Genomic DNA, 14,123 nt, shown 5'->3' on the forward strand with positions numbered 1-14,123 from the left:
CTACCCTATACTAGGGTGGGGTAGGATAGAGTAGAGTGTAGGGTAGAGTAAACCTACCCTACCCTACTCTACCCTACACACAACTCTACTCTACCCTACACTATATCTACTCTACTCTACCATACACTATATCTACTCTACTCTACCCTGCCCTACACTCTATCTACTCTACTCTACTCTACCTTACCCTACCCTACTCTATTCTAATCTGCCTCTATGTTGTTGTCCTAACAATTGTTCGGGCCACAAAATCCCACCAGACCTGTCTGCTTGTAAAACACAAATTATGGAAATCTCTGCCAATGTGACAACCCCACCCCCCTAGGCAAATGCTAAATCACAACCTTCTTCACATCCAATTGATACTTATTTTCTTGTTCCTTTGGGAAAGAAAGTTTTCATTTAGCACCTTCTCCAATTAGTGTTTCTCAACCTCAGCAAATTTTAGATGTGCGGACTTCAACTCCCAGAATTCCCGCCCATCTTAAAGTCATTGAGGTAAAGAAACACTATTCTGGATCATCAACAGCCCAGACATTGGCTGTGGAATTCTGGGAGTTGAAATCCATGCATCTTAGCTTCTGAGATTGAGAGATACTATTCTGGATCAACAACAGCCAGGATGTTGGTTGGGGAATTCTGGGAGTTGAAGTCAATGCATTTTAAAGTCACTGAGATTGAGAAACATTGTTCTGGATCATCAACAACCCAAATGCTAACTGGGGAATTCTGGGAGTTGAAGTCCACACATCTTAAAGTTGCTGAGATTGAGAAACATTGTTCTGGATCATCAACAATCCAAATGCTGACTGGGGATTCTGGGAGTTTTAATCCATGCACCTTAATTTCTGAGGTCAAGAAACACTCTTCTGGATCATCAACATCCCGAGATTCACATCAGTGTCATCGCTCACCCATTCATACTGCGGCTCCTCCGGCAAGGAAGACTCTTTCGGGACATGACCGTAGCGCTGCCCAAGGATTCCGATGAAAAGGTCGCTCCGGGAGACTTCGGACAGACACAATTCCACCTGCCTAAAGAAAGAGGCCTTGGTGACTCCCTCATCCCATTCCTCAGTTTTGCTTCAATCCCATCCCCTTCCTAGATGTACATGGGGACATCCAGGCAGGATGACTGTTTTTAACAGACATTGGTCTCTCAGCACATCGCGGAATGTTGTTCTTCTTTATTTGCAGAATAATAGTTTCAAAAGAGACTTCAGGAGTCTAATGGAATGTGTGAATGACCGTGAGGGCCAAGGGGAAGACATGTTGCCTAGGAAACAATCAGACAAGAGAGACAGGAGACCTCCTAACAGATCAATGGTCAGAGGAAGACATTTAGAAAAGACCCATCCTAATTGTTCAAGTAGTTAGAAGTGGCGGCACTTTTTCTTTTTTCTTTTATAACAAAGTTTTATTGGTTTTTTTAGTATTTTGGAAAGGAAAAAGGTAGGGGAAAGGTTACAAATTTTGGCAACTGCAGTGTGCGGTAGGTGCGCTCCCCCTCCATACTCATAGTATACATTTGCACATAATTCATTATTAAGTAGTAACATAATAACATATAGTCAGCATATAAATTCAGTTAATGATTTCGATCAGTTTATGTCAGGTGGATTTTCTTACTCATTTTTGTGATCTGAGCTTTCTCGATGTTGCCCCATCTCCCCCCGCCGACAGGGCTCCGGCCCCTCCCGTGTCCTGTGCATCTGGTGGAGGATCATCAAGTTTTTCTAGGAGTAGTTTGTTTTTTTCCATAAAGGCCTGTGCCTCTATGGGTGTATTAATTCTAACTTGTCTCCTCCCAGAATATTAGCATACCTTCAGGCATCAACCATCTAAACCACATCCCCTTCTGGTATAATTTATTCGCTAATTGCGAATAACTTTTTCTTTTTTCTCTTACTTTCTTGGGGATCTGTTTCAGAATGGTTATCTCCTTATCTTTGTATGTCAGGGCTTGCCCCCTTTGTGCGCTCAGAATTAAATCTCTTGTGCTTTTTCTGAGGAATTTAATGTGTACCTCCCTGGGAACATTGTGTGTTCTAGCATAAGCTGAGTTCACTCTATAAACCAGGTCTATTTCCCACCCCATCTGTTGCTTCTCTTTCTGGATGTAGTCAGCCAAAATGTTTGTCATGATGTCCCTAATATTTTCATCATCTGTCTCTATCACGTTTTGAAATCTAAGATAAAAAGACATTCTCTCAAACTCTATTTTCATCTGCTGGGTGTCAAGTTCTTTGTTTCCCTTCTGCATCCCTTCCATCCCTTCCCTCATCTCAGCCGCCCCACCCTCCAAAAGGTCCAATCTCTGTGAGTTCTTATTAATGTTGGCCTGGTTCTCTTTAATTTCTTCTCTCATCTCCTGCAGTTGTTTCTTTATTTCCTCTTACCCTGTAAAAGTTGCTGAAACATTTGTTGAAACTCCATCTCCGTAGATTTAGGTTGCATCAAAGCTGTTATTGTTGATTGTGTACTAGGACTGGAGGTCGCAGATGTAGGGGCAGAGGCAGCAAAGCCAGGCTTTCCAGGAGGTGGTTTTTTAGGTGGCATTCTTTGTACAATAAAAAGTTCAATCAGTATAGAGAATGGTCAGTCAGCAAGGCAAGGCAGCCAGGAGAGTCCAGGAGACAGAAGGTCCAGGCAGAAGAGGGTTTTTGTTTCCACTGGCCCTGGCAATAGAGCAAAATTTCCACTCCAGGGAGTTCAAAGGACAGCAATCCACAAGAGATTTGTCTGAGTAGCACAGAGACAAAGACCAGAAGCCTGAAGTTTTAAAGGTGGAGTCAGATTTCACATTTCATAAAGACAACGGAAGTGTGCCATCTTGCCCTGCCAGCTTCGGGTTTAGAGGCAAGAATAAAGTTTTCAAAGTTCAATGTTCCCAAAGTTTCCAGATCATCATTGTTTTAAAGTTTAAATCCAAAAATTCACTTAGTAAGGGCGTGACATCATTAGTTGGCTCTCCCCCTCCTCCTCCTTCCCCTGGGGCTAAGAGCTAAAACGTTTCCAGCCGCCTGTCCAAGGGAGGGGGGGAAATCCCCCTCCCTCCAGCCGCGCCTCTCCAATTCAAGCCGAAAGTTAAGTTTAAACAGCTGACTTTCTTGTTAAGATTGTTAAAGTTGTTAAAGGGAATGGAGGAAGATTCACGCCTCACCGCACCGCAGCCGCATCCTTCTATTCTCTTTTTCTCCGATCAGCCTCACAGCGAAGACGCCGGAGTGTCTCCCCTTCGTGCTCCCCGGTGCCTGGAGCGAGGCGGGGGCCCCCCCGCCGGCCGCCGCCGATCCAGGGATCCCCCGCAGTGCCGCCCCTTCGGCATGACGCCTCTACGGGGCGTCCTGTGCCCCCCAAGGAGTGGAAAGCCCACCGGGGATGCGCGGGGCGGGCAATGCTTGCCCGTCGCCATCAGCCGCGAAGTGTCGGCACTTTTTCTGTCTTCAAAGCAGGGGTGAAATTCAGCAGCTTCCGACAGGTTCTGGAGAACCGGTAGCGGAAATTTTGAGTAGTGGGAAGAACTGGGAAATACCACCTCTGGCTTGCTCCAGAGTGGGGAGGGAATGGAGATTTTGCAATATCCTTCCCGCAGGAGTAGGGTGGTAACGGAGATTTTGCAGTATCCTTCCCCTGTCACACCCACCAAGCCATGCCCACAGAACCAGTAGTTAAAAAAATTGAATTTCACCGCTGCTTCAAAGGCAGCCCCGGGCAGACCCTATTACAGTAGTCTAACCCAGCGAACTTTCAGGATCGTGGAAAACCTTTCAGGAATTCATATTTTAAAATATCTCTGTTCAATTAAAAACACGATACATAGAAAAAACTGATGTCATAAACAAGACCTAGTGCTCTAACAAATCTACCCTTTGAGATTGTTTTTGTTTTCTTATTTGTTTTTATTATTTATCCACTTTATTATTTTTCTATTTTATTTATTTTTAATTTTTTTGTGGCAAAGGGACACTAAGCGTATTCAAACTCAGTGTAATGTTGATCAACCAACTACCTCCGCTGGAAGTTGGTTCCAAGCTTCCACCACTCTTTCTGTGAAGTCATACTTTCTAATATTATTTTTGAACTAACCTCCTCCTGTCATTTTGAGCTTATGCCCCTGGTACTCTTGATTTTTGCTTAACAATTAATTTCTAGCGTAGTAACTATTGATAGGTATAACCCACATAAACCAAAGGTTATCTGCCTAATGACCAGCTGGGTAGGCGGGGTTCAGTAGTCATGTGACTGGGTGGGCATGGCCAACTTAATGTCACTCATGTCGATGAGCGCTTCACCTTAGCTCTTACAATGTAATAAGGGTTAATCAGAGAGGCAGTTTCTGTAGGCAGGGCAATAAAGATTAGGCTAGAAACAACACCAGAATGTTTCCTTCCTGCCTTCCTTACAGGATTAGCCCTGTAAAGTGGAAAAAAACAAAAAGATTTCTTCCAACAACTGGTTCTCCGAACTGCATAGAAAGTTAACAACTGGTTCTCCCGAATAGGTGCGAACTGGCTGTATCCCATCACTGCAGAGGTTTTTGTAGTTTACTGTATAGTCAGAGTATATTCATAGATTGGAATAGGCAAGAAGGTCAGCCAATGAATAGACATGGCAACTGGATCAGCCAATAAGCACTGTTTGGAAACTGAAACAGTATTTGCTGGAGACAGCAAGGAGCCTGGGCGTGGCTTAGTTTAACTTCTGTGCTAAAGCAGCAAACTAGTCTGCTGCTGGAACTGAAAAACTATTCTCTCATCTGCTTGTGTGTTTGTTTGTACTCTCTACCACTTTGGATGAACCACTCTTGGTATTGTATATGTGTCTTATGTGTTATTATGTACATAAAGAGAAGCTTATGAATCCTGCTGGATCAGTTATCTGTGTGTCAGTGGTGGGTTTCAACATTTTTTGGAACCTCTTCTGTAGGTGTGGCCTGCTTTGTGGGAGTGGCTTGCTGGCCATGTGACTGGGTTGGGAGTGGCTTGCCGGCCATGTGACCGGGTGGGGGTGGCTTGGCAGTCATGTGACTGGGTGGGAGTGGCCAAGACGATGTCACTGAATTCTTTGCCCCAATGGATGATCTACAAAAAGATATAAAAGAGGAAATTTATTATTTTGGGTATTTACTACTTAAATAAGGTTAAAATAAGTACACAAAACAATAAAAGAGCTACTTACAGAAGGAAGATGACTGTCCTTGCCAGTCTTCAATATCACTGACTCCAATGAATGGCCTGCACAAAGAAGAGACACAGAAATGAACTCTTTCATTGCATGCACTGCATTAGGATAAAACCAGCACACAAAATATTAGAAAAGGAAGATTACTGTCCTTTTGTTTGTTGAAGTCACCACTGACCACCTTGCTCCAATGAATGGCCTGCACAAAGAGATACAGAAAGAAAGACATTAATTGCTTGCACTACTATATTAAGGATGAAACAAGCACACAAAGCAATAAAACAGCTACTTACATAGGAAAGATGACTGTCCTAGCGGCCATACTCTGTTGCCTCTTCATCCTGTTAAATAATACTAACTGCAGAAGAAATAAAACAATATTGGGCTCAATTGTGGTTGTAACCCGAGGACTACAGGTAACAGAAGGGACCTCTGTTTTCACCCAACAATATACAGACTTTTCAGGAAGGATGTTCCCCAACAAACAAGAACGATATCGTTTTTCATCTAAGAAGTTAGATCAAGAATGAATGTCATAGGTAGATTCACAGAGCAATACAGATTTCTTTTTCTGAAATTTATTCCTCAGTTAAAAAAACAGGAATATATGAATTAGGTTCAGTACTTAGGTCAGTCCAAATAGCTATTCAAGAGTTAGTGGTGTCATGGTTAGAAGCAATGGTAACGCAAGATATGGATTTAAAACCAGTAATATTTGGTTGGGCATTTCAAAGGGAATACAATACATATTTAATTTTACACATGTTAACAGCTGCTGGAGTTGTGTTTGCACAACAGTGGAAAAACAAAGATATGAAAATGAATAAATATTAGAATGTGCAGGAATGAATAAATTGACAATTAAAACCAAGAAGGCTTCAAATACTTTTTCATGTGAGATTTGTTTTATCATTGCTAACTAACAGAAACAGAAATGAGAAATCTAAAAGTATGAAAGAAAACACCAATTATGTAAGGAAAGGTCACTAAAATGTATAAGGAAATATTATTAGTACTGGATCATTATTAATGTTTAGATAACTGCGGGACATTACACACCCCCACACACAAACTATGACAATGCCAAGAAAACACCAAAAAATAACAATTTCTCCCCAAAAGACTGTAGATGAAACCAGTTTTTTCCCCTAATCCTAAGGACAGGAAAGACAAAGCCACAGGAATAAAAACCATTAAAGCATTGTGGGAAATTATAAAGGACAGTGCCACGAAGCTCACACAACCAGGAACCACCTCACAATTACCTAAACAACCAGGTGTCACCCAGAAACACACAAAATCTGGCAAAGCTGCCTTGCACCAACCTGGCCTGCCCATAGAAAAGCAAAAAAAATGCTATACATTTTATGTCTCAAAGTGGCTGCTTTTCTATGGGCAGGCCAGGTTGGTGCAAGGCAGCTTTGCCAGATTTTGTGTTTATTTCTGTAGTGAATTCACTACAAAAACACACAAATCTCCTAAAGTACATGCAAATAAAACCATTAAAAAATATTCCAGACACAATAAATAATTTTTTTAAAAAAAACATTAAAAAGCATAAAGGAGAAAAAAAAACGGGTCACTTACCAGCAGGCAGAATCAGCAGCTCTCCTATGCGGTGGATGCAAGGAGCAGGCAAGCAATCAGGCAGCAGGTAAGATGGCCTGGCTGGCAGGCTTAGAAGCGGTGGGGGCCTCTGTGTGTCTCATTTTTGGCCTCCAGTGCCACTCTGCCATCCAAAAACGGGCTCATGCATCCTGTTTTTGGCCTCCTCAACCCCCAGAGGGCGGGGTGGTGGTGGTGGCTGGCGGGGGGTAGGTGCGGCAATGTGGGTGGGGCATCCTCATGGTCTCACGCGGGCCAGATTAATGGCTTCGGCAGGCCGTATCTGGCCTGCGGGCCTTAGTTTGAGGACCTCTGGTTTAGCCCCATTTTACAACCTTTCTAGCCAAAGTTGCTAAGTGAATCTGGCTTCCCCATTGACTTTGCTTGCAAAATGTGATTGCATGACCCCAGGACAACATGACCGTCATAAATACATGCCACTTGTCAAGTGTCTGAATTTTATCAGGTAACCACAAGGATTCTGCAATGGTCATAAATGTGGGAAATGATACACCCCCTTTTTTTCAGTGCAAGCAAACAGTCATTAAACAAATGGGTCGTAAGTCAAGGACTCTACCAATATTCCAATCAGGATCCACACAGTTTTAGTCTCAGTCCAAAATTAAAAACAAGGCAACCTCTTCCCTTTCACAACAAGAGGAGGAGGTTGAAAAAACAGCTGCCCATCAAAATGCAGTGGGGGAAAAAAACAAAAGGCAGCTGCTGGAAATCGTGTTCCATTTATTATTGTCCCAGCACATTGTGAGGAAAAGCTCTTTCTCAAGAGAAATGCTTACCCTCTCCTGTGTGAACTTCAAGCAGCTTCTCAGGAGGCTATAAATCTCCCTTGGGAAAGAGATTTTCTTCAAATTGCGCACAGATAATACAGGGAAGTGTCTTTGAAAGCACTGCTGTGCTCTGACCCCCTTTTTTTTCACTTTAAACCAGGGGTGTCCAACCTTGGCATTTTAAAACTGGTGGACTTCAACTTCTAGAACTTCCCAGCCAGCATTCCATACATCTTAAAGTTTCCAAAGTTAGAGACCCCTGCTTTAAATCAGACCTGGCTGGAGCTTAGAGTTACATTTGTGAACAAGGCAGACATTTTTAACATGAAACTCCAAAAGAGTCCAATCAGAGAAAGGAATACAAACCTAATGTTTATTTATTTATTTTTCAATTTCTATGGCCACCCATCTCAAACAAGTTTATATAATGCTAATAAACCTAACATAAAATTTGAAGCTTCCACGCTCTTCTCCAGGAGCATCAAGAACCTTTCTGCCTCCGCTGGACTTCGTCTTGATGACATCGCCGCAGCTGCTGGGCGCGAAAGGACAGAGGTAGCCAGAGCTGCACCGAGGCAGCCTGGCAGGCAAGCGAACAAGGATCAGGAAGCCTGATCCTCCATCATTCGCTCACTGGCTCGCCCGCCGGGCTGCCTCGGCGCCGCTCTGGCTACCTCCATCCTTCCATGCCCGGCAGCTGTGGCGACATCATCAAGACAAAGTCCAGCGGAAGCAGAAAGGTTCTCGGTGCTTCCAGACTTCATCTTGATGACGTTGCCGCAGCTGCCGGCCACAGAAGAACAGAGGTAGCCAGAGCCGCACCGAGGTAGCCCAGTGAGTGAGCAAGCAAAAATCAGGCAGCCTGATCCTCCCTCCCTCCCTCCCTTGCTCGCCGGGAAGCGCAGAGAAGAGCGCGAAGTCCAGTGGAGGCAGGAAGGTTCTCGGCGCTCTGGGAAGCTGTGAAAGCGACCGGGGAGTGCCGAGAACCTTCCTGCCTCCGCTGGACTTCGCGCTGTCCTCTGTGCACTCCTCGCGACTGCAATAGATGTCCAGAAGTAGCTTTTGTGGCTAATGGGGTTTGGGCTTCCAGCCCGACAGCCCCCACTGCTTCTGGACGTCTATTGCAGTCACGAGGAGCAAGTGAAGTCCAGCGGATGCAGGAAGGTTCTCGGTGCTCCCCAGTCACTCCTTGCGACTGCCATAGACATCCAGAAGCGGCTGAAGCTGTTGGGCTGGCAGCCCAAACCCCATTAGCCACAAAAGCCACTTCTGGATGTCTATGGCAGTTGTGAGGAGCGCACGGAGAAGAGCGTGAAGTCCAGCGGAGGCATGAAGGTTCTCGGCGCTCCCGAGAACCTTCCTGCCTCCGCCAGTTGCCCAGCTGGCATGGCCCCATGTGCACGCCTCCTCCTCCTTCCTCCTCCTCCTCCTCTTCACTCCCCAAAGGCTCATCTCCTCCTTACTGGAGCTCAGCGAGAGCCGGGCACAAGGGATGGGAGGAAAACCACACCTTGGAAAACTTCATGGGAGGCAAGGAACCAGTGGGGGGCGAGGACGCCCTGGAACGCCCCCATGCTTTGCTGGTGGCCATGCCTCCTAGGAAAGTTCGGGGAGGTTTTAGGAGGCCGGCCACACCGCACAAGCCACCACCCATGAGCAGCGATGGAATGGGCGGGGGCAAGCGAGAGAGGGGGCGGGACAGGCGCTCTGTGATGAACCACTTCTAACAGGTACGGTAGATTTCTGGAAGCTCTTCTACCGAAGCGGTTAGTACCGGCAGGAACCCAACCCTGCTGTGTGTGCTTTCCGGATTTGATTGCCGCAACAAACTCTGACACTGTCATTATTGCGAATGTAAAGATATCCTGATACCAAAAACTTTGAAAACCACTGGTTCGAACCCAGAAAAGATGAAAGGATAATATACTCATTGGCACATAATAGATTAACAGAGTTGAAAGGGATCTTGGAGGTCTCCTAGTCCAAACCCCTGCTCAAGCAGGAAACCCCAAACTATTCCATACAAATGATTGTCCAATCTCTTCTTTAAAATCTCCAGTGTTAGAGCACCCACAACTTCTGGAGGCAAGTCGTTCCACTGATGAATTGTTCTAATTGTCAGGAAATACCATTAGCCATGGAGAGGCAGATCCTGAAGATGAAATTCAAAATACTTTGGCCACCTAATGAGAAGGAAGGACTCATTGGAGAAGAGCCTCATGCTGGGAAAGATGGAGGGCAAAAGAAGAAAGGGACGGCAGAGAAGGAGGGGGCTGGATGGAGTCACCGAAGCAGTAGGCGTGAGCTTAAATGGAGTCCAGAGGATGGTAGAGCACAGGAAGGCCTGGAGGAACGTGGTCCATGGGGTCGCGATGGGTTGGACACGACTTCGCAACTAACAATAACATTAGCTACTTTTCTTCACCATGGATACCAATTTACCTAGCCCCCCCCCCTTTTTTCCCTCCATTAGCATCCCACATACTTGTTCCTCTGGCTCTCATGCTCCGTGATTCCCCAGCGCAAATCAATCTCCTGGATTGCCAAGCAGAACCTGGCGGCTCGTGCGCGAAGTTCAGGAAAAACAGAGCGAATAAGCAGATCACGTTCACCGTGCATGTCCCGGAAAGTAGAGGAGACGAAAATCCTCACAGAGCGCCACCTGCAGGAAAACAGGAGTCAATAGCCGATTCTCCATCCAGAATGGTCTTTCGTGGTCTTTCTCATTACTTCCCCATTAAAATTACCTGCTCTGGGGCACAGGTATCAAGGACACAGCTCCAGTTTCCTGCTGATCTGTCGCTCTTCTCTGTTGCGTGGGCAAGCCGTGAATCTCGTCAACTTTGCCAACATGTTCCAAAAACCGGGAATTGCCACATTCGGACATAAACCTGGCCAAAGTAAGAAGAGTCTTTTAAAATCTAGAATTTTCCAGCAGACACTAAAGCAGTGATTGCTAACCTTTTTGTCGTGTGCCTGCAGCCATAAAGCGATGCATGTGCACCCCACTGCACGCCCTTCCCCCACACACATGCACACGCGACCCCCTCCATATTCCCCCGCCCCCCCTGCTCATGGGCCCAGCCCCCCCTTGCCCATTTTTTTGCCACCAGATTGGTGTAGGAGGCTTTCGAGACCCAAAACTGGGCATGTGGGGGCCATATGCACCCACCCATGTCCCGTTTTGGGTCTGGAAGGCCTCCTGCACCAACCTAGAAGCCAAAATGGGATGTGGGACACCAGGAGGTGCTCCAAAATGCAATGCGAGCGCACACACACATGTGCCTGTGCCCTCCCCCCCCATACATGCACATGCATATCCGCCACTTGCGGCCTGCTCCCCCCACGCATGCGCAGCAGAGACCCGAAGACCAGCTGGTTGGCAGGAGGCGCACATGTGCGGTGGACCTCGGCTGGGGCAACGACTGGCATGCCCCGCAGAGAGTGCCATAGGTTCGCCATCACGGCACTAAAGCGTACACCTTTTGGCTACCAAGAATTCTGCTTTTGTTCCAAGTGCTTCTTTAAACAGCCACTAGCTATCAAAGCTCAGTTTTTGCCTTGCTGGCGCAGTGGTTAGAATGAAGTATGGCAGGCTAGCTCTGCCCAAAAGGCACGCTGATTAGACAGAATTACGTGGAAACGTGGAAAATAAGCCTGCACATAGATAGAGGCAGTCCTGGAATTAGAGAGACTTATTCAGCAACCATTCAAAGTTACAATGGCACTGAAGGAGTGGTACTTATGACCAATCTTCAGAAGAGACCTAGTGCCACAGTCGTTAGAATACCGTATTGCAGGCTAACTCTGCCCACAGCCTGGAGCTCGATCCCAACGGGCTCAAGGTTGACTAACCCTCCATCCTTCTGAGGTTGGAAAAATGAGGACCCAGATTATTGGGGCAATAGGCTGACCCTGTAACCTGCTTAGAGAGGGCTGAAAAAGCACTGTGAAGCGGTATGTAAGCCGAAGTGCAATTGCAATTACATAAACTCTCTTCAGTCTTTCCCATTGTGGAAACAGTCTTCTGTGATCCAGTGAGAGCAACCCCAGAACAAAACGCAATCATTCACACATCAAGCAAACCATCCACATTTATTTCTATTCACTTCTTTAGCTCCGAGACTTACCTGAACATTTGCTCACTGAAGCCATGGATTATTACATCCTTCCTGGATTTAAAAGTTCTCTTCTCCCTAAAGATGGAAGGTGAAAAAAAAAGGATTCATTTAGTTGCGCAGTGCATTGTTACTTCAGAATTCTCTTTAACTAAGACAGCCTGTGCCCCTGTTGGGTTATTTCAGAGATATCCCTGCTCTGACCGAGGCTTCCCAAGAGCACGAAGCAAACTATTTGTCCCGACAAAAATCCCTTTTATTAATTTACTGTGAATTCTGCTCATTCACATCCAGCAAAGTCTTTCAAGGGAGGATTTACAGTCACAGATCTTATCTGGCTTGGAGAGCTAACAGGCCGATATCTGCAGAACTTGGCAAGGAGCCTTGGAGAGTCAGGAACCAATTAAGCGAACTAATTGTCTCCTGCAAACTCCACTCCCCTTTCACTCCTCTTTTATTTCCTCTGGGAGGGGCCATTCACCATCCACCTGTGCCTTACTCCCAAGTCGACCCCTGTTCTTTAGCTGTTCCCTTCGCCTGGCAACTCTGCGCATGCGCACACTGGGAACAGGCTCCAGCTGTTCTTCTGCCTCACAGATGTCTGATTCTGAAGGCAGCTGGTAACTGGCATACGGCTCTGGCCCCCTCTCTGCCTTCGACATAGAGCCCTCATCAGAGCCTTCCCCAGACTCCAGGAAAGGCCCATGTTCCTCCCCAATCTCCTCACTGTCTGAATCTGCTGCCAGCTCTGCTGGCCGCTGGCAAGCCATAACAATTTCTTACCTAAGCAGAAAACAGAAGGACAAAAGGGAGATTTTAAAAAAGCAGTGGGAGAAACTTTCTGATTTCCCAATGGCTTCCCCACTGACTTTCCCCATAGGAAGCCAGCAGGAGGTATTGAAAAGAACAATCAGACTGACTATGCTAACATTGAAGGAGCATTGAAGCAGTCACAACTTGGCCAAATTTTAATCCCATGGGAATTGGATTTTTGAGTGCATTTTGTAAGTGCAGCCATTTGAGGCACACAGGTTCAAAAATTGTAGCCCTGGGACTCACTGTTCATCTGGGTGAAGGTTACAAACAACCAAATAGACACAAGAGTTTTAGTAATATATGGACTTTGGCCGCTCAGAGTGAAGCACTTCAGAAAGGATACATCAAAAGGAATAAAAGCAAATGAACAGTCTAAGGCAGGACCCATTCTCCTCCCTTACCCTGGCTCAGAACAGATATTGATGTAAAGGCAATCTGGGGCAACATGTTGGCGATAGAGCTGGAGACAAGAACCGCCAAGTTCTTCAACGTCACCACTTAGCACGAGAATCGTATCCACCTGGAGTTGGGAAAAGAGAAATAAGGGACCTCTGTAACATGCAGGGACTCATCACGCTGATCTGCCCGTGTTAAATCTCCAAGTCTGTAGAGAAACTGGATTTTTTAAAATCCTTCCATTCCCCACTATCCTGTCAGAGCTGAAGAAGCTTCTTGGATGAGAAGCGAAACGTCTTCAAAAGAAAGAACAAGAAAGAACTCCAGTTGCCTCCTGAAAAAGCACCTTTGGGTTAAAATGCCAAGGCAATTGTTTATGTTCTTTTTGCAACTTTCCCCTCTTTTCCATTAAGGGAAGATCTGGACAGCCTTCAATTCCATGCAGCCAGCAGCTGCATTCATCAGGTTTTCCCCAACCCAAACCTGTGTATAGTTGCTGAACAATAACCCCCCCCCCCCATCAGCACCCTGTTGATGGGATCATAGGAAGTTGTAACCAATGCCGAGTTACAATGCCAAAGCTACAAAAGCTAAAGCCATTTTTCCGTCTGGCCCAAGAAAGTGAAAAGACTTTCCTTTCTTTTGCTGTGCAAAATCATGGTTACCATTGTAAAAAAAAAAAAACATTCCTTGGATGAGATCCAAAAGAATGGTCACCCAGAACCTAAGCTGGATCTAGTTTACACCAATGCCATGCACTAGGCATCACTATTTGTTTGCTGTCTTCAAACCCACTCGCCCATTCACACAATCCATGGTTATCCATATTTATCTGGAGAAGAGGGAACTAAGGTCCTCTAGAAAATTTAAGTCAGAGAAGGAGTGGTTGTTTCGCTGAAGACACCTGTTCTAAAGGCATCTTCATTCATTAATCTGATGGGTTTTTAATCGATCCTTTTGTCCAGACTGTTCTTCTAATTGAAGGCTTCCTACATTTTTACAATGGACTTACATGTTCCTGCCTCACCTCACAATCAGGAGGCTGTGAGTTCTATCCTAGGTAGAGGCAGATATCTCTCTCTCTGAGCACAATGAGAATATATCTGCTGAATAAAGCTCCGCATTGGCGACAGGAAAGGCATCTGGTCATTAAATGCTCTGGTAGCTCCATTCAGTTGCCCAAGGGATTATGAAGTTGTTAAATGATGATAATGAC

The 14,123-nt window shown here is 45.7% G+C and overlaps 1 protein-coding gene across 2 annotated transcripts in view; it reads right to left on the reverse strand.

Annotated features, from left to right (window-relative positions):
- The window catches only part of TEP1 (telomerase associated protein 1), a 125,155-nt gene that overhangs the window by 69,432 nt on the left and 41,600 nt on the right, over positions 1-14,123 (reverse strand). For both annotated transcript variants that reach the window (XM_081932388.1, XM_081932387.1), the window contains exons 19-23: positions 12,913-13,031; positions 11,708-11,773; positions 10,325-10,468; positions 10,063-10,239; positions 915-1,035 (exon numbers count right to left, since the gene is read on the reverse strand). In XM_081932388.1, coding sequence (XP_081788514.1) covers positions 915-1,035; positions 10,063-10,239; positions 10,325-10,468; positions 11,708-11,773; positions 12,913-13,031 — 627 coding nt within the window. The remainder of the gene's footprint in view (positions 1-914; positions 1,036-10,062; positions 10,240-10,324; positions 10,469-11,707; positions 11,774-12,912; positions 13,032-14,123) is intronic.

The sequence above is a fragment of the Natrix helvetica genome, assembly GCF_964273705.1.
Source record: "Natrix helvetica genome assembly, chromosome: Z".
Lineage (NCBI taxonomy): Eukaryota > Metazoa > Chordata > Lepidosauria > Squamata > Natricidae > Natrix > Natrix helvetica.